We start from the raw sequence: 25,288 nt of genomic DNA, 5'->3' as shown, positions 1-25,288 counted from the left end.
AGCCAGCACAAAGAAGATCTTTTTCTCTGCCTTTACAGTAAAATAAATAAATCTTTTTTAAAAAAGAAGACTACCATATGACTTCATCTGTATAAAATTCTGGAAAACACAAACTGACCAGTTGTTGCACAAAGCAGGTGAGTGGCTGACTAGAGAGTAAGAGTGAGAGGGAGGGAAATGGCCATGGTCATCTCTTGATAATGACCATGGTTTCACAGACGTATTCATGCATCAAAGCTTATCAAATTGTGCACGCTAACATTTGCAGCATAATTATGCCAATTATCCCTCGTTAAAGCTGTGGGAAGAAAAAGAAAACTGAAAAAGAAAATAAAAGGATATTACGGCATGACTTAGTTGGATTTATCCCAAGAATATACGTTTGATTTAATATTTGATGGTTAATTCGTGAAATGTACCACATCAAAATAATACAGGAGAAAAATGCATATCACTAGAGGCAGAAAATAGATCATTCACTTTCACAAAAACAACGCAAGAAAGTATTCTACCCCACACTGCCACGGGCTTCCAAGTCGAAAGGGCCCAGAGAGTACACTAGAGTCCACACGGCATTTTAAAAACAATAAAGCACACGACTGTAAAATTGCACATGAGAAAGGGAAAAAGAAGCATACTAAAAGCTTATAGAGAGAACCAAAAGAATTATACAAAAAGGTCTGGGAATTCCAGCAGATCTGGGACTTAATGTAGAATAACCATTGTATCAAACACATAATAACGTGTTAAACACATGAACAAAAAGATTTTCATGGGTTTTTTTTTTTCCTCTTAGGTTTATTTTTTACACGAAAGGCAGAGAGCAACAGAGAGACGGAGAGAACTTCCATCTCCTATTTCACCCCCCAAATGCACACCACAGCCAAAGCTGTGGCAGGCTCAAGCCAGGAGGCTGGGAAGCATCCAGGTCTCCCACATGCATGGCAAGGACTCAAGCACTTGGGTGTCTCCCCCTGCCTTCCCAGGTGTATTAGCAGGAAGCAGAAGCAGAGGAAAAACAACCAGGACTTGAACTGGAACTCCAGTATGGGGTGCCACTATTCCAAACGGCATCTCAACAGACTACCAACCCCCGTGTATTTTAAGATACATTCGTCTATTCCTCTTTCTCATTGATATGCTAAATGCACCTTGCTTCCCCACCAAATAAGGGGTTAACCCTAAACAGGTTAAAATATGGCCACCAGAGGAAAAGTGAGAAAAGCAGGAAGAATCCCCAGGATGAAAATTAAGGAAATTCTGGGGCCAACAGCTGTGAAGCAGACTTAGTGTACACACACACACACACACACCAGACTGTAGCCAAGAGATAGAGGGTGCTAGCTAGGATGTTTGCAAGGAAAAAACTTTGACTTGAGAAAATAACATTTTGTAATCCTTGTGTTTTTTATATATTTCTTATCTTCTGCCTATCAGTTAGTTCCGCCACTAAAAAAATAAATAAATAAAAACCTTTAGGTGGTGACAGGTTGTATTTCCAGGGGCTAGCCAAATCTTAGCGCCCATGGAGGTTCATCCTGGAGGGTACTTTTGGTATGCATATTAATCTGCTCATAGCCACACCCCCTCTTCTAGCTAAGCCGGGAGTAGGCAACACACTTTGCGGATAGTTAGCCTAGGAACAAGTGGCAGCCAAGCAGAGACCTCCCATTGAAAGTATTAAAACTGGGTCCAGCATGATAGCATAGTGGTTAAAGTCCTCACCTTGAGCGCACCCCGGGATCCCATATGGGCGCTGGTTCTAATGCCGGAAGCTCCACTTCCCATCCAGCTCCCTGCTTGTGGCCTGGGAAAGCAGTCGAGGATGGCCCAAGGCTTTGGGACCCTGCGCCCGCATGGGAGACCCGGAAGAAAGTTCATGGATCCTGGCTTCGGATCGGCATAGCATCGGACATTGCACTCACTTGGGGAGTAAATCAGTGGATGGAAGATCTTCCGCTCTGTCTCTCCTCCTCTCTGTATATCTGACTTTCCAATAAATGGATAAATCTTTAAAAAAAAAAAAGTTCCATGGTTTCTTGTCACCAGGGAGAAGCAAACAAAAAGTTGGAAGCAGAGCTGGATCAGGCCCAAAAAAAGTATTCAAGAATAGAAAGACACTATTAAGATGCCAAACATAAGAGTTATGGGAGTCCCAGAAGGTGCAGAAAGAGAAACTGGGATTAAAGGTGTATTCAATGAAACAATGAGGAAATATTTCCCTAATCTAGAGAAAGAATTGGGAAACAACATCCAGGAGAGGCACAGAACTCCCAACAGGCTTGATCAAAAGCAATCTTCACTAAGACACATGATCATCAAGCTCTCTTCAATGGAATATAAGGAAAAGATCCTTAAGTGTGCACATGAAAAAAATCAACTTACATATAACGGAATGCCAATTAAACTCACAAGAGACCTCTCATAGGAAACTCTACAGGCAAGAAAAGAATGGAGCAACATATTCCAGATTCTCAAAGCAAAAAATTGTCAGCCCAGGATAACGTACCCAGCAAAGCTTTCCCTCTGTTTTTGAATATGAAATAAAATTCTTCCACAGTAAAGAAAAGTTAAAAGAATGTGCCTCTTCCAAACCTGCCCTACAAATGATACTTAAAGATGTTCTCTTAACAGAAAAAAGGAACAGTAACTACCAAAACCAAAGGCAAATGTAAAGAACATCCCAGTAAAATGACAACAGAAGACTAAATCAATCAAAAACCCATTGCTAAAATGACAGAACCAAATCAGCACCCATTTGCATTAACTCTGAATGTAAATGGATTAAATTCATCAATCAAATGTCATTGATTAATAGACTGGATTAAAAAACAAAACCCATCTATTTGTTGTCTACAGGAGACATATCTCACCAACAAGGATCAGCAGAAACAATATCTCATGGATTTTGAACTTTTGTTACTTTCATCTCTTCAAAACACTTTCTTCTGATTAAATTCTTCACTGACTCATAGGCGATACAGTAGCATCATTTTCTTCAAGAAGGTTCTTGATTTTCTTTTTCATTTCTTCAGGGACACATTAGTCATTCAGTAGCATGTTATTTAACTTCATGGTGTTGTCAACTTTTTTTTCTTCTTTCTGTTGATTATGTTTTATGGCTTTTCATTTAAGGGGATGTATAGTAACTGTGTAATGGAGATTATCATATCTAGTAGCATGTTATTTAACTTCATGGCATTGTAAATTTCTATTTTCCTGTTGTTGATTTTGTGTTATGGCTTTTCATTTATGAGGATATACAGTAACTGTGTAATAGAGACTATCATATCCAGATGTGAGGATACAAACCAGTATGCATCTCTACTTCCAGACAAAGACGGACTCCCAATGAAACTGTTTACTATATCTTCACACACACACAAAAAGAAATAGTACTACACTGTTGCAATTAAGAATATACATAATTTTGACTTAATTATCAATGGGTGACAACCCCATATGCCAAGGAAGGAAGAGTAAGTGTAAGTAGTATAGGTGATTCAAAAGAATTAAAATTTTATCTTCCATAACACAAAGTTAGTAGTTAACAATAAAATGGATACTTTTTTAAAAAAATAAAAACTATAGCAATATAAATGTACAATTAGAAAACTGAAGCTGTATCTCAATAAAACAACAGCTACAAGCAACAAAACTGTGATTGCCTTTATGCAGAAGCAAAAGGCAAGGCAAGGGGCTGCTGTTTTTTTTTTTTTTTAAGACTTACAATAACAAGTTTTTAAAAAAAATTCTGACATTTCAAATTTGGCACACATGAGCTTTTAATTTTAGAAGAGAAAATTATTTGTAGTCACACTTCAGCAGCTTGTACAATATTTGACACAGCTACTTAGTGATACACAAGGACAAAGATGATTAGGTTTGGGTACCAACAGCTATTCTTGGTGGTGACCCATTTCTGCATAAGTTCTGTGGGGTCCCTAAAGAGAAGCCCACCAGCTGTGGGCACTGAGTATGCCCAGGGTATTTCGTTGGTTGGTTAGTGTCTGTCCCAGAAGGAATACAGAGCTCTGGTTACTCCAGTAACTCACTTAAACTGAGGTCTATTTGAAAAGCTCCTACTATAACTAACCCAGAAAATTTTTTAGGAGATGAACTGAAACAGCCTTAATCCATCCTCTTTGGCTGCCATGTCATCCCATGGGTTCGATGGAAGAAACACTACGAAGGAGATCATCCATCTCAGAATCATTCAGTTCTCCCCGAAATATTCATCCCTGGAGGAAATTCTGCAAATGAGGATGAATTAGATCCCCTCCTGAAGGTCAGGCCATCTTACACATTTTTGGCTTCATCCACCTAAAACAGAAAGCTAGCAGAAAGAGACAAACAAGCCAAGTCTGTAGTTTGTACTGCAATGGATCTGGCTGAGTCTCAGTATACAGATTCATTCTGTGATTACCCCCTTGTCCTTGGGAAACCAGATGAAATTTCTGTCTCCTTTGGCCAGGCCCAGCCTGGGTCATTGCAGCCATTTGGGAAGCGAACCAGCCAGATGGAAGATCTCTCTTTCTCTCTGCCTTTTAAGTAGACAAGTGTGTTTGTGTGTGTACACACAAGATACATAGATAGTTGCTTTTTCAACAAACAAACCAGCTAAATGCTGATCTCCTTGGTGTGTCGCCTTGAGCAATAGTGTGTAGACGTCTTGTCCAACAAGAGCAATCTGTTTCCTGCACTTTTACCCTGCCTTGACTCCAGCTTGCTAGGGAAGCCGGATCTCATATCTGGCTGCCTCCATTACTGCTGAGTTCGTGGGGCTGCCCCAGCCCTTCCTGATAAGAAATCATCACCTTCCCTCCACAAGCAAAGCTAGAAAAGCAAACAAGGCAGAGGTCGGCTCTCTATAGACACAGAGCCGTTAAACAGCTGAACTTCCTGCTCTGAATGTCTACGCCCTCCCCCACAGCCCAGTTAATATGTGGGAACCCTAACCCCCAATGCAATGGCTTTGGGACTGGGGACTTCGTAAGGGGACTAGATCCTGAGGCTGGAGCCCTCCAGAATGAGATCAGTGCCCTTGTGAAACAGCTGTGTGGAGCCACAGTGACATGATGATTATCTGAATCAGAAAAACAGGCCTTCATCAAGGCACAGAATCAGCCAAGGCTTTGACCCTGAATGTCCTAGCTTCTGGAATCATTAAGAAACAAATGTCTATTGTTAACAGGTTACAGGGTTAAAGGTGCTCTCTTACAGCAGATCAAAGCAACACAGACAATCGTCTGTATGTGGACACCAAAAGGAACAATTTGGATCTTCTGCAAGGTCACTCCTGCCCCATAGCCTGGGCAAAGGCACTCACGGTAAGTGTTCTTTATTGCCCGGAAGCCCTCAGGCTACTTCTTTCCTTGGCATCTGTAACCAGGGAGCATGACTTGACCCAGACACAGAAATATCTCTTCGGTTGAGTTCCATGAAGAATTTATCCCACTGCATGGCCATCTCACTGCCGTCTCAGCCTGGCCCCTGGCCAGTGACAGGCTGCAAGAGTTCTCAGCACTGATTCTCAACCCTGTTTCTAGTAGGACTGAAATGCTTATTTTTGATGGGAAAACCTAACATATATAAATTTTTCTTTCTTAAAAAAAAATCATTATTTGAGGCCTTCGCGAAGGTTCTTGCCTTGAACGTGCTGGGATCCCATATGGGCACCGGTTCTAATCCCGACAGCCCTGCTTCCCATCCAGCTCCCTGCTTGTGGCCCGGGAAAGCAGCAGAGGACGGCCCAAAGCCTTGGGACCCTGCACCCGCGTGGGAGACCCGGAAGAGGCTCCTGGCTTCGGATCAGCGCAGCACCTACCATTGTGCTCACTTGGGGAGTGAATCATCGGACGGAAGATTTTCCTCTCTGTCTTCCCTCCTCTCTGTACATCTGCCTTTCCAATAAAATAAGTAAATACTTTTTAAAAATCATTACTTGAGCCCCCAAAGGCTCTTATTTTTGTGTTTACTTGCATGTGTTCTAAGACACAGATCAACAAAAGAAGTTTTCTGTGTCCACTTTTCTTATAGATAACCATTCCCCTGCTGCCAATCCCCTCCATAACATCCACCTTTCCAGCAGGGCTGCTGAGCCATTGCTGAGCCTTATTGCCCAAGAGGAAGACCATGGAGTTACTGAACATTTTTCTAACTGGAGGCCCCATCTTCTCAATTCCCCCTGAGCCAGGGGCCAGAGAAGTACCTCGGCGTCCGAGCTGTTGCCATTCAGAGCCTCGATGTTTGGGTCCCTCCAGTCTTCCGAGAGTGAAGGGGTGTAATTGTCTGTCAGAGCATCCCAGACCCTGTAAACAAAGAGAAGCTCTCATTAGCACGCATCTGTGGCTCGGCTCCGCCCGGGGGAAGGAAGAGTTGAGCCAGGGGAGGAGGGAGGCTGCTGTGGGTGCCAGGCTGAGATCATCTGCCTTCCAGCATGCAGCGGCAGGGCAGCTGGAAACTGAATTAGCAGCACGGCCAGTGCGGAGTGGCACGGTGCAAGGTGTTGGCTCTTGAGGAGAGGAGCTTCTCATCGGTGAGGTAAAAAGGATAGAGTCTGCAATCAAGCCTACCCACGCCCTGGAAATAAAGTTCCAGCTCACACAGCGTTCATCTCTAGAAGCCTAGCAAATGCTAGTATCTCCCTCTGCATGGGCAAAAACAGAGAGAGGAAAAGACACAGACGCAGACACAGAGAAAGACAGACAGATGCCCAGATTTTCTGGCTGTGTCTCATTAAAGTCAGCGTTATCATGCAATTAATGCACATTTTGGTTTCAGAAGCCTGCCGTCAGCCAGGTCAGCAATTCACCCCTTGACAGTATAGGTAAGAGGATAATAGCAATGCTAGAAATGTGTACTTTTTAAAAAAAATTATTATTTTATTTTGATAACCTTACATAGTTGATTAGGGCACAAAGGGTCAAGGGTTACAGGAAAGTGAGTAAGACCATTGTTTCCACATTATTTTTTGCTGTCATTTGGAGAGTGAACCAATGGATGGAGGATCTTTCTCTTTGTCTCTACTTTTCTCTATAAATCTGCCTTTCCAATAAAAATAAATAAATCTTTAAAAATCATATCATCTTATTCAAGTGATACATGCTCATATTTTGTAGTTTTCTTTAAGATTATTTATACACTTGGAAGGATGACACAGAGAAAGAGAGAGATCTTCCGTTCACTATTCACTCTGCAAATATCCACACAGCCAGCCTGGACCAGATCAAAGTCAAAAGCTAGGGACTCCATCTGGTCCCCCACGTGTGTGACAAGAGCCCAAATACTTGGACCATCATCTGCTGCCTCCTAGGCACACTGGCTGGCAGCTAAGGAAGGGCAGTAGCTGGAATTTAAACAAGGCTCTCCAGTATGGGCTCTCCAGTAAGGCTCTCACTGCTTGTGAGGTCCACATTCCATACTGAATCACAACACCTGCCCAGAGAAGATATATTTAGGTATACATATCTACGAAACAGTCATTCAAAAGTGAGCATATATGGTTATGTATGTATAAAACTTAAAATGATGAAACAAAAAATGCTGTAAAATTATTTAACAACATATATATGTATGTGTGCATATATATGTATATATGCTAGAAACATATGTATATAATATAGATTGTAAATTTATATACCACATATGTAAATTAGCCCTGATACTTGAAATTACATAGATTGCAATGCAGGTGAGGGATGCTATTAGCATAAACCAAATCAAGAATGAAATCTGACACATGGAAATAGAAGTGCAGTTTCCTCCTACACGGTGCACACAATTGCTGACAAAACAAATATAACACAACCCCCAAGAAAACACAATTTAATAGCAGTGCTTGGGATGCATGCTGACTTTGTATTTCTCCAGCACTGTAAGAAAGCACTTTGAGAGGCCTCATCACCTGCTCCTCAGACATTGCTGCAGCAGGGTTTCAGGCCTTCTTCTTCAACCACGAGTGACTGCCCAATCTCTGCCATGCACTATTAAAGCTGCATTAATCAAAGCTACTTCTAAATCCAAGTCCCATTAGCATTGTAGAGCCAAGAGACAGCAAATATGATTTGGTGTCTCCAGGACCAGGGCACTAGACCCACTGGAAAAGCCGGCACATTATTTCTCTTTACATCACTGCATCCCATTTTCCACTTTGAGAAAGAACATGCATGCGCTGACCTTCAGAATTTGCCCTGCAGGAAGTGCCTTGGAGAAGTGAAATTCAGCAAAATTCAAAGTGGATAGGAATCTTTTGCATCTCCATAAGGTTAGAAAGAGGCCAGGACCTTAATGGCCCATGCGCTTCCCCCATGACCTTGAGACCCAATACAGTCTTTACGTGACACCCAAGGGCTCCCCTGGGTTGTTTAGGGAGTGCCACTTTCTCATCTGAGCCTTCACTGTCTGTACTAACTATGGATTTCCTCTTCTAATTCTAGATTTAAGTGAGAATTCCAAAAACCTCTGTCTCCTCAGGATTTCAGACCATCTGCTTTCTTTTTCATACTCTGTCATTTTCTTCTTCCTTTCTGATGTACTTTCTATCCTTTGAAGTTTATAAATAGCCCTTAAGATTAAGTAACTCTCACCTCCTTACAATCACTTCCTTCTCTTTTTCCGTTTATTCAATGCACATTTGAATAACAACAGCAACCAATAGTTACCCAACAGTTACTTTGAACCAAGAACTAATTCCTCATCAAGGCAGACGCCAATGAGAAAAAGACAAAACCTTGTCTGAGGTCACACACCAAAAATGGCAGAAGTAGGATTTGAACCCTGGCAGTACAGTGGCTGAGCATTCAGCGCTTGTATTTTTAACCACGTAATCATTCTGATTCTTTATGAAATATACAGTTGACACCAAAATAATGTGAAAGGACTTCAAAATGATTGTGGAAAAAAATAGACTTAAAATACAAGTCTATTTTTGAGCAAAAAAAAAAAATTGAAATCCATACCTAGTTTTGTTGTAATAAAAAAAAAATGCCTTTTTTCACAAACTTCTTGAAAATTCCTTTATATGCATAGATTTCAAAAATGTTTGCATCAAAATAACCTTTCTTTTAATATTAATTCATTTATTTTGAGAAACAAATCTCTTATCCACTTATTCATTTCCAAAATAATGACAATAGCAAGACGGGGAGTTGGGGATTGGGGCAGCTGGGCAGGCATTGTAGTCTGAGCCAGAAATGCAATCGAGGTCTCCCACATGCGTGGCAGTCTCCCAGGGACCTGAGCCATCGCTGCTGACTGCCAGGATCTAGTCGGCAGCTAGAGCTGACCATCAGTCCTAGGCACTCCCATGAAAGGACAGGCATCCAAACCACTAGGCCAGACACCCATTCCAAAAAATGTGGTTTTTAATTCTATTTTCCATAACTTTTTGAAGTACCAAGTTCCAAATCACAACCTAGCACAGCGGTTTGGAGACTAGCCCTATGTGGGAAATGCGTACTTGCAACAATCTAGACACTGCATATTCATCTTTCCACGAGAGGATTGTAGGGGACGTGACAGTTCTCCATCTAGGTCTCCAGCCCAGCGAAGAGGAAATGGGCAGCAAAGATGAACATGTCATGACATGCTGGCAGGCAGCCACAGCCAAAGAGTCAGTGGGAGGACCAACAGAGCTTTCTGCAAGGAAGGGAGCTGAAAGGGCCCTTTTCCCCCAAGGAGGCTTCCTGGGCCTCACAAGCAGGGTTTCTGGGAGAAGACAGAGGGCCCCTGAGCAGTATGCTGAGCTGGCCTGCCAAGTCCCACTTCCTTGAGAAACATCCTGTTAGTTATTCTTGTCTCATGGAAAGGAGACTTGGAAAACCCTCTCTTCTTCACCTCTTTTCAAGGAAATAAGATAAAACAGGTGACTCTAATGCCCACCCTTATGCTGCCATGACACCCGAGCATCAGCTGTATCAGCCCTGTAATTATAGCAAAGCCTTTTTGTGTTTGTTTCTCATAGCTTAGAGTTAGATGCGTATAGAACTGACTACGTAATCCGCCACAAAGGACCAGGTAAAAAAGCAGAGCATGAGCAAACCCAACAGCAGGGGTTGTACAAAAACAAGTACACCAACAGCTGTAGGGCCAGGAGCTGACAGGCCTCCGAGCTGTGCCAGTCCTGACAAACAAATACACACCCCCTTTCCTGCACCTATGTGTGACGACATGGCACACAGCTCAAAGGACTTACTCGAATTCCAACCTACGTTCCAACCACTTCCCTTTATTTGCCCTCAGCTGGCTACTTACCTTGGCCAATGTTTGGTAAATGTCTAGTTATGCCAACACTCACACTTAGCATGAGTGCATTTTAAAGTATGTTAAAAGACTGTTAGTTTATTTATTGTGTGAATGTCATCTCTAACATTGCCTATAACCCAATAATTCTAAAAAAAAAAACAGAAAACAGCACTATGTTGTAGTGGGTTAAGTCATCATTTGTAATGCTAACAACCCATATGGGTGCCAGTTCTAATCCCAGCTATTCACTGCTGATCCAGCTCCCTGCTAATGTGCCTGAGAAAGCAGCAGAGAATGATCCAAGCACTTGGGCCCCTGCACTTACCTAGGAGACCCAGAGGAAGCTTCAGCCTGGTCCATCCCCAAGCCATTGTTGCCAGTTGGGAAATGAACCAATGAATTGAAGACCTCTCTTTGTCTCTACTCTCCCTTTGTAACTGTTTTTCAAATCAATAAAATAAATTTTAGGGGAAAAAAAAGGAATTCAAAACTTCTAAGAGAATCACTGCTTTCTCATTTATCATTTCTCTGCTTTGGTTTTAAGTTTCTATTATTTATCCCTAACCCACTCAAAATACTTCAAATCATTTGTGGATGTTATATCCTTCTAAATACTAAAAATGAGCAAATTTATGGCAATAATGCTAAAGCTATGTCCTAGAGAATTACGACCAGATTAGAAATTAAGTTGCAATATCCTGATGGTGTCTGTAAGACAAGACAGATGACATTACTGCATTTTTTCTTTACAATTTTAAAGAAGTTTGAGATATGATGAGTGCCTAAGAAGTGTTAATTTTTCTCTTCCTAACTTCTTCCTGTTATGCCATCCCCAAATCATACTTTATCTCTAAGGAATTATTCAACCCTTGGTCTCTTAGCTGAAGCAGTCAATGAGGCAGCCAAAGCATGAAAATGAGGGTGAGGAGACCAGTAATCCCATGTGATGGTGATTAACCTTGAATTGCCTCTGCTAATGTGAAAAATGCACATACGAACTTGCTCATTGGCTCCTGTCCTTAATGAAGCAGAGATGGGTTTAGATGGGGGAAAATGATTTGTTGAAAGCAAAAGGAATAGGATGCGTTTCTCAATGACATCTTAAAACACTTCCACAATGAGGTAAGAAATTAGTTTCTTCACAAACTATCCCGGCCTCATCTAGATTGAACTCAGGGGGTTTCAAAGATGAGGAGCCATGCAGTCAAGACGAGTGGAGCGACTTGCCCAAGGTCACACGATGAGTTAGTGAGAGTGCAGATATCAAAATTCAACGTCTTTGTGTTTCTAGTTCATTGCCTGGTGCACTGGCATGAAAAAAAAACAAAAAACAAAAAAAACAAACCTAGAGCCATTCTTTTTTGACTTATAGAAACTGAGCAAATCATAGCGGGCTTAGAATCTGTTTAAAACTTAAAATTGAATTGAAACACAGGCCCACCGTCACAGTAGTCAGTGGTCAGAGTACAGTGTTCTCTGTGATCATGCTTCCAGGCCAATGTTAATTAAAAAGGAAAGAAGGAAATGGTATGGGCCTAGAAGCACATTACGTGCACCAACAAGGCTAGTTATTATTGCTCATCCAATCCATTCCATCTTCGATATTTCATTCAAAAAGACTAATCACGTACTACACACCAAGCTCTGTGTTAGACAATGATGATGCCAAAGTGAATAAAGCAGATAAAGAGATATCCCCTGTATTACGAAGTTACAGACATAGTAGTTAAAAGGAGGCAACTCTCTCCCAAACACAGTCAGGTTCAACCCTCCAGGCGGTTCCTCTTGTCATACTCTGGATTAATCTTCCATTACAAGTCCATAAAAAGAGAAATGGAAAGTACAGTTGCTCCAAATTTCTATAACCAACAATTTGATCCTTCTTGTGCTATTTCTAAAGAACAGCTAATGTGTATGTTATTTACAAAGAGAATTTATGTATATTTTGACTATATGCCTAAACAGACTAATGGGCCAATGATGCCCTTCTGTCCTTTCTGGTACCTCCTCAGTATTTTCTCAGATCCCTTTTCCTTTTTTTTTTTTTTTTTCATTTATTTGAGGGACACAGAGAAAGAGTTCTTCCATCTTCTGGTTCACTCTCCAAAAGCCCCCCAATGGCCAGGAGCTGGGAAATTCAATCCAGGTCTCCCATATGTGTGACAAGGACAGAACTGCTTAAACTGTCACTGCTGCCTCCAGGGGTACACTACTGGAAAATTTGATTCAGGTGTTAGAGGCAGGTGTGGAGCCCCAACACTCTGAAATAAAACACAGGGATCTTAACTGCTGGGTGCTATGCCCACCCTAGGGCCTCTTCTCTATGGTCTTAGATGGCAGCTGACTCAGGACTTGGCATATGCATACCCCAAAGCCATACCATCTCTTTTTCACCTGTATTTTGTCCAGAGTAATTAATTCCCTGTGCTCTCAGTTCAATTTCGATGTTTTCTTATTTGGCCATATCTTAAGATTTGTGGATAATTTTCCAAGCCCACAGGGTTACATAATTCTGGTGTTTCTTTAAGCACATTGGTCCAATAACATAGATTCTAACATTGCAATTAATTAATTTTTTCCGCTTCTTACTTATTTTTATTTGAAAGAGCGAAAAATCATCTTCCGGCCAAAGTAGGGTCAGTGCTAGGCTAACCCCAGGAGCTGCAAGCTCAACCCAGGTCTTGCACATGGAGAACAGGGACCCAAGTACTTGAGCCATCACCTTCTGCCTCCAAGTACACACATTAACAAGCTGGAATCAGAAATAGAGCTGAAACTTGAACCCAGGCACTCCAATATGGGATGCAGGCTTCCCAGACAGTGTCATAGCCACCCTGCTAAACACCCACTCCATTCTGGTCCTTTTTTCTAATATCTGTGGATGGATTTCCTAGATATAAAAATACTGAAAATAGACTCCAAGATTTACAGCGTTTTGGAAATTCTATTTTGTATCTAGGAAAACCTTTCAACTACTGAAAAATTCATTTATCTAAGTCTTCAGCTTAAGCTCTCTGCAGGTGACTGTGAAGAGACAGCAGCGCCAGCAAAATTTCTGAAGTGCAGCCCCACTGACATCATTAAAATGTAAGTACTACGCCATAGGCCTGTAGACAGAAACACTACAGTTCTGTGTCAGAACTGGCCCCGGCTGCGGGGCTCTTGTCTGTAGCGTGAGAGGGTAATTAAGACTTCTTACTCCTCATCCTGAAGGGTCTCCTCCTCCTCTTGGATCTGGAACTGGTTCTTCACAGGAGCTAGGTTCTCCGTCTTAGCATTGTAGTTCCGAAAGCAGACATTGAGCTTCTCATCAAATTCGTTCACGAGGTCCTCCATAGACTTGAAGCTGATTATTTCAGAAGAAAAATTCTCAAGCTCAGACAGGGAGGGGTCCTCCAGCTGGTGGGGAGATGAGCCGTAGAAGCATGGTGGCTTCTCCTCCCCAGCCTCTGAACAGCAGGGCCGGAGGTCCTCAAACTCCTCGTCCAGACTCACCAGGGGGGCCTCCATTCTTACCCAGCTACAGCACAGCTTTCAGAATCCGTTCCTGCAGAAGGAAACAGGGCAGCATGAGCTTGGACTGGGCTTTGGCACCATGACTGCTGGGGAAACATAAGCACTTATTCGACTTCTCTAAATTCTTCAAAAAACAAGGATTCCACCTTGTTGGCATCCATCGCTTCTGCGCTACCACACTACTAGGCTCAAAGAACCTTACCAGTGTTGATGATGTTAAACTCAGTGAACCTTGGGACACACCTGCTTTCCAGTCTCTGCTTCAAATCACAAAGGACAGGGCCTGAGGATGCAACTCTTGGGCCAGACTCCCTGGCATCTGCATACAGCTCTACCCTTACCAGCTGCCATCTTAGGCAACCTAACTTCTCTGTTCTTATTCTTCTCAAAACAAAAATGATAACAGGACCTACCTCCAGGCACTGTTAGAAGGTTGACGGAGTAAACACAGGCCTGTGCTCTAAACAGTGCCTGGCACATAACTGATGCCAATGCTGTTCAATAATCTCCATTCCCCTGTCCTTAATTTTGTGCTTTGAACTGGAAGTTTTTCATAACTAAAGTCAACTGAAAAACTTGATGAACATAAAAATAAAGTTACTTGTAAATAAATAGATAGAATGCAGAATATGTACTCTATTACTGCCTTCCAAAATCTGAAATAATCTAAATTCTGAAACATGACTGGCACAAGAGTTCTGGATAAAGATTAATGGAGCTGGCTATTTCCACCCTCATCAATAAATAACAGAGACTTTCCAACAGATGCTTGAGTTTTTCCCAGACACAGAGGCCAAGCCTAGGAGTACGGGAATGTCTGTATCATCTATCCTGTTATGAGAAACAGACCCAACTGCCCATCCACTCCAAAGCCAGATGATAGCTTCCGTGGGCACTGCATCCGGGAATGCTACACGCAGGCCTCCAACCATTGTCCAACAATGACGGAACCTCTCCCCCCACAAAGCCTTCTTCGGACATTGTCTCCAACTGTGATTTATCCAGGCCTCTTTCCAATTTCAGTGGGAACCCCTCGAGGGCACTGACATCCTCCGGATACCCTCCGTGGCGCCTAATGCACATATTGGCCTGCACTGAGTTATCAGTCCCGTGTGCTCCCTGGAAAATGATCTTCTGCACCGTGAGCACAGATCCCACGATCCTGATCATCACTACAGCTACTGTACATGCTCAGCCTTCTTCCCTGCATCACAAAAGGACAAGCAAACTTCTCTCCGCCACCTAAATAAGCCAAAGAAGCAATAAAGCCACCGATAGCTGACTGACATGCATTATGGGCCCTGATCTCCTGAATTGCTATAATAAAGATGTTCCTATAGAACTAACATCTTTGGAAGTTAATTTCATGCTTTTGAAAGATTTATTTATATTCAAAAGGCTGAGTCACAGAAAGAGATACAGAAACAGGGAGGTTTGTCCTCTTCTGATTCGCTTGTTACACAGCCACAATAACCAGGGTTGAGGAAGGCTGAAGCCAGGACACAGGAATTCTATTCAAGTCTCCCGCAGGAGTAACAGAAGTCCAAGTTCTTGGGTCACCTTCTGCTGTTTTCCCCAGTGCATTAGTAGGTAGCTGGATAGGAAGCAACGCAGCAAGGACTTAAACCAGTGCATATATGGGATGTGGACATTGCAGGCAGCAGCTTAACGCGCTACACCATAACACCAGTTCCTGGAAGTTAACTTTTATAACGAATTAATAATTGAATTGCAGCAACGTATTTTAATAATATACTTAATCTAATGTATGTGAAATATTTCAGAGACAATCTTATGGAAATATTAATGAGATATTTTATATTATGTTTCTATGCTAAATTCTTTGAAATCCAGCATGTATTTTACATTCTGTACATCTTTGGACTAGCCACACTGCAAGCACCCAACAACCACATGGGACACAGCTTTAAAGGAGCACACAGGGCTGGCATGTTGGTTCAGTGGTTAATCCTCCTCCTCCAAGCACCTCGTCCACATGGACACTGGTTCATGTCCCAGCTGTTCCACTTCCATCCAGCTCCCTGTTTGTGGCCTGGGAAAGCAGAGAATGGTGGCCCAAAAGCCTTGGGATCCTGCACATATGTGGGAGACCCAGAGGAAGCTCCTGGCTCCAGGCTTTGTATAAGCTCAGCTCTGGCCATTGCAGCCATTTGAGGAGTGAGCCAGCTGATGGAAGATCTTTCTGTCTCTCCTTCTCTTTGTAAATCTACCTTTCTAGTAAATATAAATAAATCTTTTTAAAAAGAAAAAGAAAGGAACATACAATTGCTTACTAGCCAGAGGCTCTTCATAATCTCTAGAACCCTAGGGGCACTCTAAATGTAATTACAAATTAAAATTTGTAGGAAATGAAATGAAAATATAACTTTATTCTTCATTAAGAAAAGGAAATACATCCATACAAAGGATATTCCAGCAATTGTGAAAGAAGAAGGCATTACAGTACAGTGGGTTCAGGAGTCTTGTTTGAGTACTAGATACCATGTGTTTCCAATCTAGCTTCCTTTTGATGTACCTGGGAAGCAGTGAGAGATGGATGGTTCAAGTGCTTGGTTTCCTGCCACTCACATGGGACACAAAAATAGACTTGCTGGAAATTGACTTTGGCCTGGCCAAGACTCAGCTACCATTACAACAAATTTCTTTTAATTCCATTTTCCATGAAGTTTTTGAGACATCTTCTTTTCCTTCCCACATGTGTGCTGGTTCAGGTCCTGGCTGCTCTACTTCCAACCTAGCTTCCTGCTAATGTGCCTGGGAAGGCAGTAAAGGATGGCACAAGTGCCTGGGCTCCTGTACTCACAGGGGAGACCCAGACAAAGCTCCTGGCTCTGCTTCAGTTTGGCGCACCTTGCTTGCTATGGCCATTTGGAGAGTGGACCAATGGAGGGAATGTCTGTCTAACCCTCCCTCCCGGTAGCTTTACCTTTCAAATAAATGAAAATAAATCTTTAGAAAAATTAAACAAAGTAAAGTAGGGTTTATCTTGAAGGTGACTTTATCCCTAGAGATCATCTTTAAAATGCTGAACAAAATACATGGAACACAGAAAGTGCCTAACAATTCATGGTATCTACTTACAGAGAAGTCCAGTGCAACAGTGTTTTTTTCTAGGAGAGCCAGCATTGTGGCATAGCAGATAAAGACACTATTTGCAAGGCCAATATTTCATATTTGCATCCCAACTGCTCCACTTCCTATCTAGCTCCCTGCTAATGGCCCGGGGAAAGCAGCAAAGGATGACCCAAATCCTTGGGCCCAGTTGAAGCTTCTGATCCCTGGCTACAGCCTAGCCTGTTTCTCTGGCTGTGGCAGCCATGTGAGGGAGCGAAACAGTAGATGGGCAATCCTTCTATCTGTCTCTCCCTCTCTATCTGTAACTCTGCTTTTTAAATACATAAATAAATCTTTACTTTAAAAGGCTTAATATTAACACAGCCATGGTAGTCCATATGTAGTGTTTCAAATGCCTACCAAATGAAAGAGCTACCATGAAAGAATTGAGCATGGATTGTGCCAGTGTGTTTTCAGTTCATTTGGTCACAGGGCCTTGGATCACTGGAGGGAGATAGATAGATAGATAGATAGATAGATAGATAGATAGATAGATAGATAGATAGATAGATAGATAGATAGATAGATAGATAGATTTTTTTTTTTACTGGAAAGTCAGATATACAGAGAGGAGGAAAGACAGAGAGGAAGATCTTCTGTCCACTGATTCATTCCCCCAGTGTCTGTAATGGTCAGAGCTGTGCCAATTTGAAGCCAGGAGCCTCTTCCAAGTCTCGCACACAGGTGCAGAGTCCCAAGGCTTTGAGCCATCCTCTACTGCTTTCCCAGGCCATGAGCAGGGGGCTGGATGGAAAGTGGAGCAACTAGGACACAAACTGGTGCCCTTATGGGATCCTGGTGCCTGCAAGTTGAGGATTTAGCCATTGAGCCATCATGTGAGTCCCCTGCTGGTCCCATTTAAGAGAGACTTGAAACTCACCATTTAGAACTACAGCTATTCACACTCTGCTTGTGTGCTCTGACGGAGGGACTGGGAATGGAAGGTGACACCCATCGGGTGCTGGTTTAAAAGGACATGACCCATCCATTAACGAGCAGCAAGAGGCAAATCCAACCAGAATCTAGGACTAAGATAGAAGACTGTGCTGAAAGCACCTAACTTAGTCCAGGCAGGCTCTAGAGAAAATAGATTCATCTAGAAGATTACAAAGGAATAAATGAACCCAGCGCTAGAGCTCAGAAACACAGTTATTTGAGGCAATCCATAATGCAGGCTGATTGCTTTGTGCAGTTCACTACCCAGGAGCCAAGAATCGCTGCATGAATGACCAGCTGGAGCGGAAGCTAAAATTGAAATCCCTCATTGGGAATCTGAAGTCACTCCACACTCAGACTGAGCCCACTATTTGTAGAAAGGCCCTGGCTGTCGCAGATGAGAGCTGACAGTTCTACTTCAGCCTCCAGGAGGGGGTCTCCAGCTCGCCTCAGTGACCCTACCTGCCACTTCGTTCAGCTGGCATCTCCAGGGGAGGGACGGGGTGGAGAAGGGAAAAAGCCTTCATTCCCCCAGCTACAATGTCTGAAGCAACCTTCTCTTCTTGCATCCTGCTAAGCTTCATTCTGGCTTTGCTCAGAGCTCATCTCAGAACCCTCCTTAAAAGCTAGGGTTAACATAGGGCAGGCGGTTTCTGTTCTAGATACCACTCAATAAATAAATAAATAAATAAATAAATAAATAAATGGTACATGCAGGGAAAATGGCAGAAAGCAGGAACCATGGGGTAGTTGGCTTTTTTTTTTTTTTCCTTTTCTTTATCAGAGACCAGAGCACAGGTGCTGTCATCTATTCCATGTAATTCAGCTCTTAGTAGAAGGTGTGATTCTCAGAAGGAAAAGGGGAGACCCAGCAGAAGCGCGGGTAAGTCAGAGAGGCCTCTGTCAGAAGGCATTGGTGAGACGGTAGCACAAATTACCAGCTTCTGCTCCACCGGGCTGAGCCAGCAGGAGCAAATCCACACAGATTTTACCTTGGCTCCCATGCCGGGCCCAATTCCACCTCTCCTTCTTGCCGTTACTTGCCCCACAGATCCACTAATTCTGGGCCTCCCCAAACCCCTCCTAAAACCTGACCTCTCTGGGTCCACCGGCAGAGACTCAGCCGGTGTACATGGCGTGCCAGCTGCACGTTTCGGCAGAGTAGTTCATTGCATATGGATCGGCAACCCCCTTCCCCTCCTCCATCTCGGATCCCCTCCTCCTCCCCCTGCTCCGACCTGTGTGGGCTCAGGAAGGCTCCTCCAGGCAGCACAATGGCTGGCGCTCGCTGGAAGCTGGCTCATCCACGGAGGCCGCACACATTCACTGCCCTTTCGACCAAGCAAAACTAGAGCTTTGGAGTGGACACAGGGTTGGGCAAAGAGTGTTGAGCGGCTAGCAGGAAAGAAATAGGCAAAAGGGGAGAAGAGCGAGCTACCACCGCAGCCGTCCGGGCTCGGCCGAATGTTGCACCCCAACCCGGGAGCCCTCCAGGCACCGGACGCTGGCGCCCCTCCACCCCGCCCCGCCCCGCCCTGCTCTGTAGTAAAACAATCGCTCCCCAGCGCCCACGGCCGCTGCCAGCCGATCTGACACTGCAGGAATGCACAATCCGCGCCCGACCCGGGGTTAGCAGATAGATGGGGGTCAGGTTCTTAGCGACAAAGATGATTCTGGAGTTTAAGGTTACCGGGCCGGATAACGGTTCCTTCATGAATGCAGACCAGCCTCTCCAGCACCACCGGGCAGCATTCCTTGCCTCCCCCAGCCCTCTTTCCACCCTGGCTCCCTACGCACACATACACACACACACAGGGGCTCATAGGCACACAGGTGCATGCACACATGGCCATATGCATGTACAACATGTACACACATGTATGCACACATACATACACAGCCACATGCACACGGGCACCCGCACGCGCGCGCACGCCAGGCCTGCCGGGGGCCGACGCGCTGAGACGATGCTTCAAGTGCCCATCATGCCCTCCCCGATACGGCCCTGGCTCTGCGTCCCGGCTGAGCTCCCTGAAGGGCGGGTTTGGCAAGAGGAGGATGCCTCCGGATTCCTACTTTGCGACTGCCCCGGGATGGGAGTGGGTCGGGGTACGAGGCTGCGGCACCCGCACACCGTCCTGTCTGAGAACCCGGAGTCCCCGGGCCTCCTTCACCATCCATAACCGACTCCCCCACCCCCAATAGTGAGTCGGGTCCAGATCAAGGTGCCCTCCCCCCACCCCCCGCGACGGCACCTGTATGGGTCCTAGCGGAGGGAGGCGGATCCCGGGGCTCAGCCGGACACCCCCATCAACCGGCGGCGGCGGGCGGCCGGAGCGCAGCGCAGTGGCAGCGGCGAGCGGGTGAGGCAGCCAGCGAGCGCTCCCCCTGCAGCTCCGGCAGCGCTCCGCTGCCTCCTCCACCCGGCCCCCTCCCCGCGCTCGTGCCCGCACTCCCAGGGAGGGGTGGGGGCGCGCCCGCGCTCGGGCACCCGCCCGGTGGGCACGCGCAGGGCCAGGACGTCATTCGCTCGTTAGCATTCACAGCCGTCCTTGGAGCCCAGGGGCCTGCTTGGTTAATATTTATGAATTACAGTTGCTCACGTCTTTCATACTGTTCTTTCAGCCTCCTTCAAGACAATTAGGAAGTTTCAAAGGGGGTGGGGATACCACACAAGTCCTAACACCATGGGGGCTGGATAAGAAGTAGGCTATGGCTGTGTGGACAGGAGGCCATATCCCTGCAGACACACCCGTAGACCCTCTCATGCCCTCTCGAAGCATCATTCCTTCTGGTGGGGCTTGGGTTGGCCAGCCCTGGGAAGGCTCCCCATGCAAACCCGGTGCAGAGGGCAGGCCAAAGGTGTGCAAACAGACAGGAATGCTTTTCAAGGCAAAGAGGCAGATGGGAGCAAGGTGCAGGCCAAGGCAAGTTTGACTCGAGTTTCAGGCCGAGAGGACCAGCAATTAACAGAGAAAATTCAGGAGAGTGAAATGGGCCAGGCTGACAATGTTCTCCCTAACACTGACCTTGACTCTGTGCCTAAGTCTGTGTCGAGAGATGCTGCCAGTGTTGGGAAGCCTCTCAGTTCTTAAAGGTACACAGCTAAGAGGGCCCCTGGGCCTGCAGGCTTGGGGGGAGGGACCCAAAAAGCCTGTGCAGGTGGGGAACCCCAAGTCCTTCCACACAGCACCTCTGGACTGAGCTGAGGAGTTCAGCTGCAAGCAACAAGGAACTTTGCTTATTCGTTTGTTTGTGCATTTATTCCACAAACATTTCAGGCTTGAGAAGGACATGAGTCTGGAGAATAGTGTACAGACGAGAGGGACAGCTGGTCCCTCTGCCTTCCTGGTGACCTTAACCAGTAGGTTTTTCCCTGCTAGAGTGAGAGGTGGTTCAAAGACCCCCTAGTGTCCATTCCCCAAATCATACCTGGTTCAGCGGGTTCGGTGTCTGAACCAAGTGAGCCTTTCTGTGGCTCGCTTCTGTATTTGCAGAATGAGGATAACATGGTTTGACCCATTCCCAGGGCCCAGGGTGGGGCACAGGGAGTTTGTGCAAGCACTTCCAGGCACACAGGAAGCTCTGTATTAAGTCTTGGTGAATTCTATTCCTTAGAAGTTAAGGAATACCACACAAGAGGGCATTTCTGTTCAGATCCTTGGAGAGTGGGACACACAGGCTTTGGAGAGGCCTGGGAAGAAGTTCTTTAGAGTGAAGAAGCAACTGGTCTCTGAGAAAATTCAGGTTCAAATTTCACTGTTGTACCTCTTAGCTGGTGACCTAGCCTCAGTTTTCTCATCTGTGAGATGGGAGTCCCTGGGACTAGCCGTATGGCACAGCCATCCCCTATTAGAGCGCTGGAGTCCTAGCTGCTCCGCTTCTGATCCAGATCCCTGATAATCCACCTGGAAAAGCAGCAGCATCTGTCCCAAGTACATCCTTGTGGGAGACCGGGGTGGAATTCTGGCTCATGGCTTTGTTCTGACCCAATCTGGGACTGCTCTAGCCATTTGAGAATGAACCAGCAGATGGAAGATTATTTCTCTTTCTCTATCACTCTGCCATTCAAATAAATATTTTAATGAGGTTCCAATCTCTACTTACAAGGTTGTTATCATGCAGAATAAATTACATGATGAATGCAAAATACTTAGTATAATCCCTGGCTTGCAACAGTAATTCAGTATGTGAATTCTGTGGTTCTGTTGCAGGGTGCAAGTGAGATCACACCAGACATGTCTAAGGTTTATTAAGGAGTCTTCATTAACCAAGCTTGGTGAAAATAGAGCACACTAGCAAATCACAAGTCCATACGGCAATCCAACCAATCACAGTACAACCAATCATAATCCAACCAATCATAACCCCAAAAGGAACAAATGGTCATAACCCTTAAGTTTATTCATTAAGATGAAGACTTATGTCCCAGCTTCCCCAACAATATAAGTTATCCTAAGAGACATGCAACCTGGACACACTTACAAAGCTGCAGACATTCACATTTCCCTGGCTTCTCTGCTCACATTCCATCACTGCTAGGTCTCACCTCTCCTGGAACTCCTGACAGCACACAAACCAGAAACAACATTGCTATAACCATTGCCCCATCTAAGCAGTACACAGGGACCATGCTCAGGGGATTACCTGTCCTGGGTCAGCCAAGAGTCGAGGTGCCAGAGTAATGGAAGCACCTGGCCATAGAGAGAGAACCCCTGCTTCCTGGACCTTTTAAAGGGGCTTGTGAGGGGAGTGGTTACCCAACAATGCAATACCGCCCCCTCTCAGTTGATAGCTGAGTCACAGGTGGGCAGGAGTGAATTCTTCAGTGTTGTGGGGTTAAGAGTTGATTAATGCTCGTTGGGATGGGCAGGAACAGGAACTGGGCTTGTAGTTAAAAACACCTAGACTAATTGGATTTATCTGCATCCAATATCCTGGCTAAATTAGGATGTGGGGGGAGTGGTTGAGGATGGAATTAGCATTCCATTGCTGTTAGGACTCACCTTCAGGACAGAGGGTAGGGGACACAGCCAAATTTCATTTGCCCACTGTCAGTGGGTGCTGGCTATCACTGGCTGCACCCCATAACAGTTCTTATTATTTTAATGAGGATCTTTAGGAACTAGAAGCTAAGGACTGGTAGCCTAGGCACTTGGGATGAAAATGTCACGAATATGAACCAACTTATTCTTAAAAATAAGCATTTACTTTACAGTGCCAAAAGAAAAATCACATAAAATGTATCACTTTAACCAGCCTTAAGTGTGCAGTTCAGTGGTTTTAAATATTCCCAACATTGTGTAACCATCACCACCATCCAGCTGCAGTACTTTCCCATCATCCCAAACAGAAGCACTGCTGTATAATAACTCCTCATTCCTTCTTCGTGCATCCCATTATTCCGCTTCCTCTGTTCATTTGTCTATTCTAGAGACCTTGAATGAGTAGAAACATGCAACATTTGTTCTGGCACCGCCTGGGACCCCCAGCATGCCATTTGATTGTGGCTTCCAGTTCCAGTCTACTTCAGACCCAGCACCCTGCTAATGTACCTGGGAAATAGTGGATAGTGGCTCAAGCACTTGTGCCTCTGATGCCCATGCGGGACACCTGAGAGAGTTCCTGGATCCTAGATTCAGCCTGGCCCAGCCCCACCTCTTGCAATCATTTGGGGAGTATACCAGGGAACATCATATCTCACTCACTCGTTCTCTTCCTCTCTCCATAATGCTGCCTTTCAAATAAACACATATTTAAAACCATTTTCCCTTTTGTATTTGACATTTCTCTTAGCATAATGGTTTCAAGACTCATCTGTTTTATAGCCAGGCTGTAATTTCATTCCTTTTAAGGTTGAGTGCATATACTACTGCATTTTGTTTTACCTACTCATCTTTCAATGCATTTTTTGGATTGTTCCCACCTGTGGGCTGCTGTGAATCACGCTGCCGTGAACATTGGTGTGCAAACTCCAGCAAGCATTGTTTGATTTTAGTCAATGACCTGGAGTAGAAGCTGGGAAGGTGGAAAAAATAGGGCCTACCTTTGAGAGGTTCAGTGTTTAGTGTGTTATTTTCAACTGCACCGTTCAGAAACTGCAGTAGATTCAATAGGGCCATCCAAAATGTATGCTATTTGGAATTACAGATTGTGATCTTTGTGGACCTAATTTGCTCAGATGGGGTGAACTCTAATTCCCAGAGAGGACACAGAGACAAAAGGGACAAGGCTACAGAACAATAAGGAGACCAGAGTGATGAGGCTACAAGCCAGGGGGCACCAAGGATTATCAAGGCCCTGCTGATACCTTGATTTTAGATTTCTGGCTTTCATAAAATTGGGAACTTATACATTTCTGTTGCTTTGAGCAACCCAATCTAGATAACAAGACCGACTAGACTGCTGGACTCAGACCCTGGCCACAGGGAAAATCACAGGATGTGTGGTCTGACCTTGGAGAGCATGTATCTGGACTGGGCTGCCTGTGTGGTGAACGCATGTCCAGATGCGCATGGGAAAGATGGAGGCCAGCTCATCTAGGCCAGCAGGTGGTGTCAACTGCCTCATCGGGATGGAAAGCAGAACAGGTTGACAATTCTGGGCAAGCTTTGCAGGACATTCCTGGGTCTGTGAATGCACTAAGGTGGGCTTTGTTAACCAGTAGACCTTGGAAAGATTTTCTCAACCCTAAAGTAACAAAACCAACAACTTCAAGTAGCAGTCTTGGAACCCTCTCCCCCATACTGGGGTCTCCAAGGAATCATCAAATGAACATCCCTCATCCCCAGGTGCTAATGTAGTTTTTGACAGCAAGGAGCAGCCTGCTCCACTTCCTGCCCTGGGAACACATGAGAAAGAAAAATTGAAACATTTGTCCCACCTATCTTCCTCCTTACCTGAACCTTCCCACCTTAATCAGAGGTCCACAAGGGCCTTCATCCCTCTGAACTATGTAAATAATATTAAAAGAAAACTAGAAAAAAAATGAAGCGGTGGAGCTCTCTCTGTGTAACTCTACTTTTCAAACAAATAAATAAAACTTAAAAAGGGAGAAACTAGACCAAAGTCAGGGCCTGCACTTTGGCACAGAAGTTAAACCATGATCTGTGATGCCAGCACCCCATATTAGAGCACACACTGGAGCCCCAGTCGCTCTGCTTCTTAGCCAGCTTCCTGCCCATGCGCCTGGGAAGGCAGCAGATGTTGGCTGAATTGTGATTTCCTATTAGTGAGCAAGCAAAAACTTGCAAGCAATTAAATCACACATATAACTAAGAGATTTCCAAAGTGTGCAAGATTCAATCTTCCGCCAGGTTCTGTAAATTGCTTATAGTAAACTATGATGAGAACAGATGGTATGGCCCTCCTTTACATCCAGACAGTAAGCTCCACGGGAGACTGACAAAATTTCTGAGAATGTACACAGTAAAAACACTACCAGCCTGAACTGAAA

At 44.6% G+C, this 25,288-nt stretch overlaps 1 protein-coding gene across 1 annotated transcript in view; it reads right to left on the bottom strand.

Annotated features, from left to right (window-relative positions):
• Window positions 1-20,193, bottom strand: part of FEZ1 (fasciculation and elongation protein zeta 1) — a 45,104-nt gene extending 24,911 nt beyond the window's left edge. The window contains exons 1-3 of the mRNA XM_040977155.1: window positions 20,086-20,193; window positions 13,445-13,792; window positions 6,212-6,311 (exon numbers count right to left, since the gene is read on the bottom strand). Of these exons, the coding sequence (XP_040833089.1) occupies window positions 6,212-6,311; window positions 13,445-13,755 (411 nt within the window). The 5' untranslated portion in view covers window positions 13,756-13,792; window positions 20,086-20,193. The remainder of the gene's footprint in view (window positions 1-6,211; window positions 6,312-13,444; window positions 13,793-20,085) is intronic.
• Between the last annotated feature and the right edge of the window lie 5,095 nt (window positions 20,194-25,288).

Source organism: Ochotona curzoniae, unplaced genomic scaffold (assembly GCF_017591425.1).
Source record: "Ochotona curzoniae isolate NIBS_2020 unplaced genomic scaffold, NIBS_Ocur_1.0 contig_2723, whole genome shotgun sequence".
NCBI lineage: Eukaryota > Metazoa > Chordata > Mammalia > Lagomorpha > Ochotonidae > Ochotona > Ochotona curzoniae.
The sequence above is the reverse complement of the archived record's forward strand: the minus strand, read 5'-3'. Positions and strand labels throughout refer to the sequence as shown.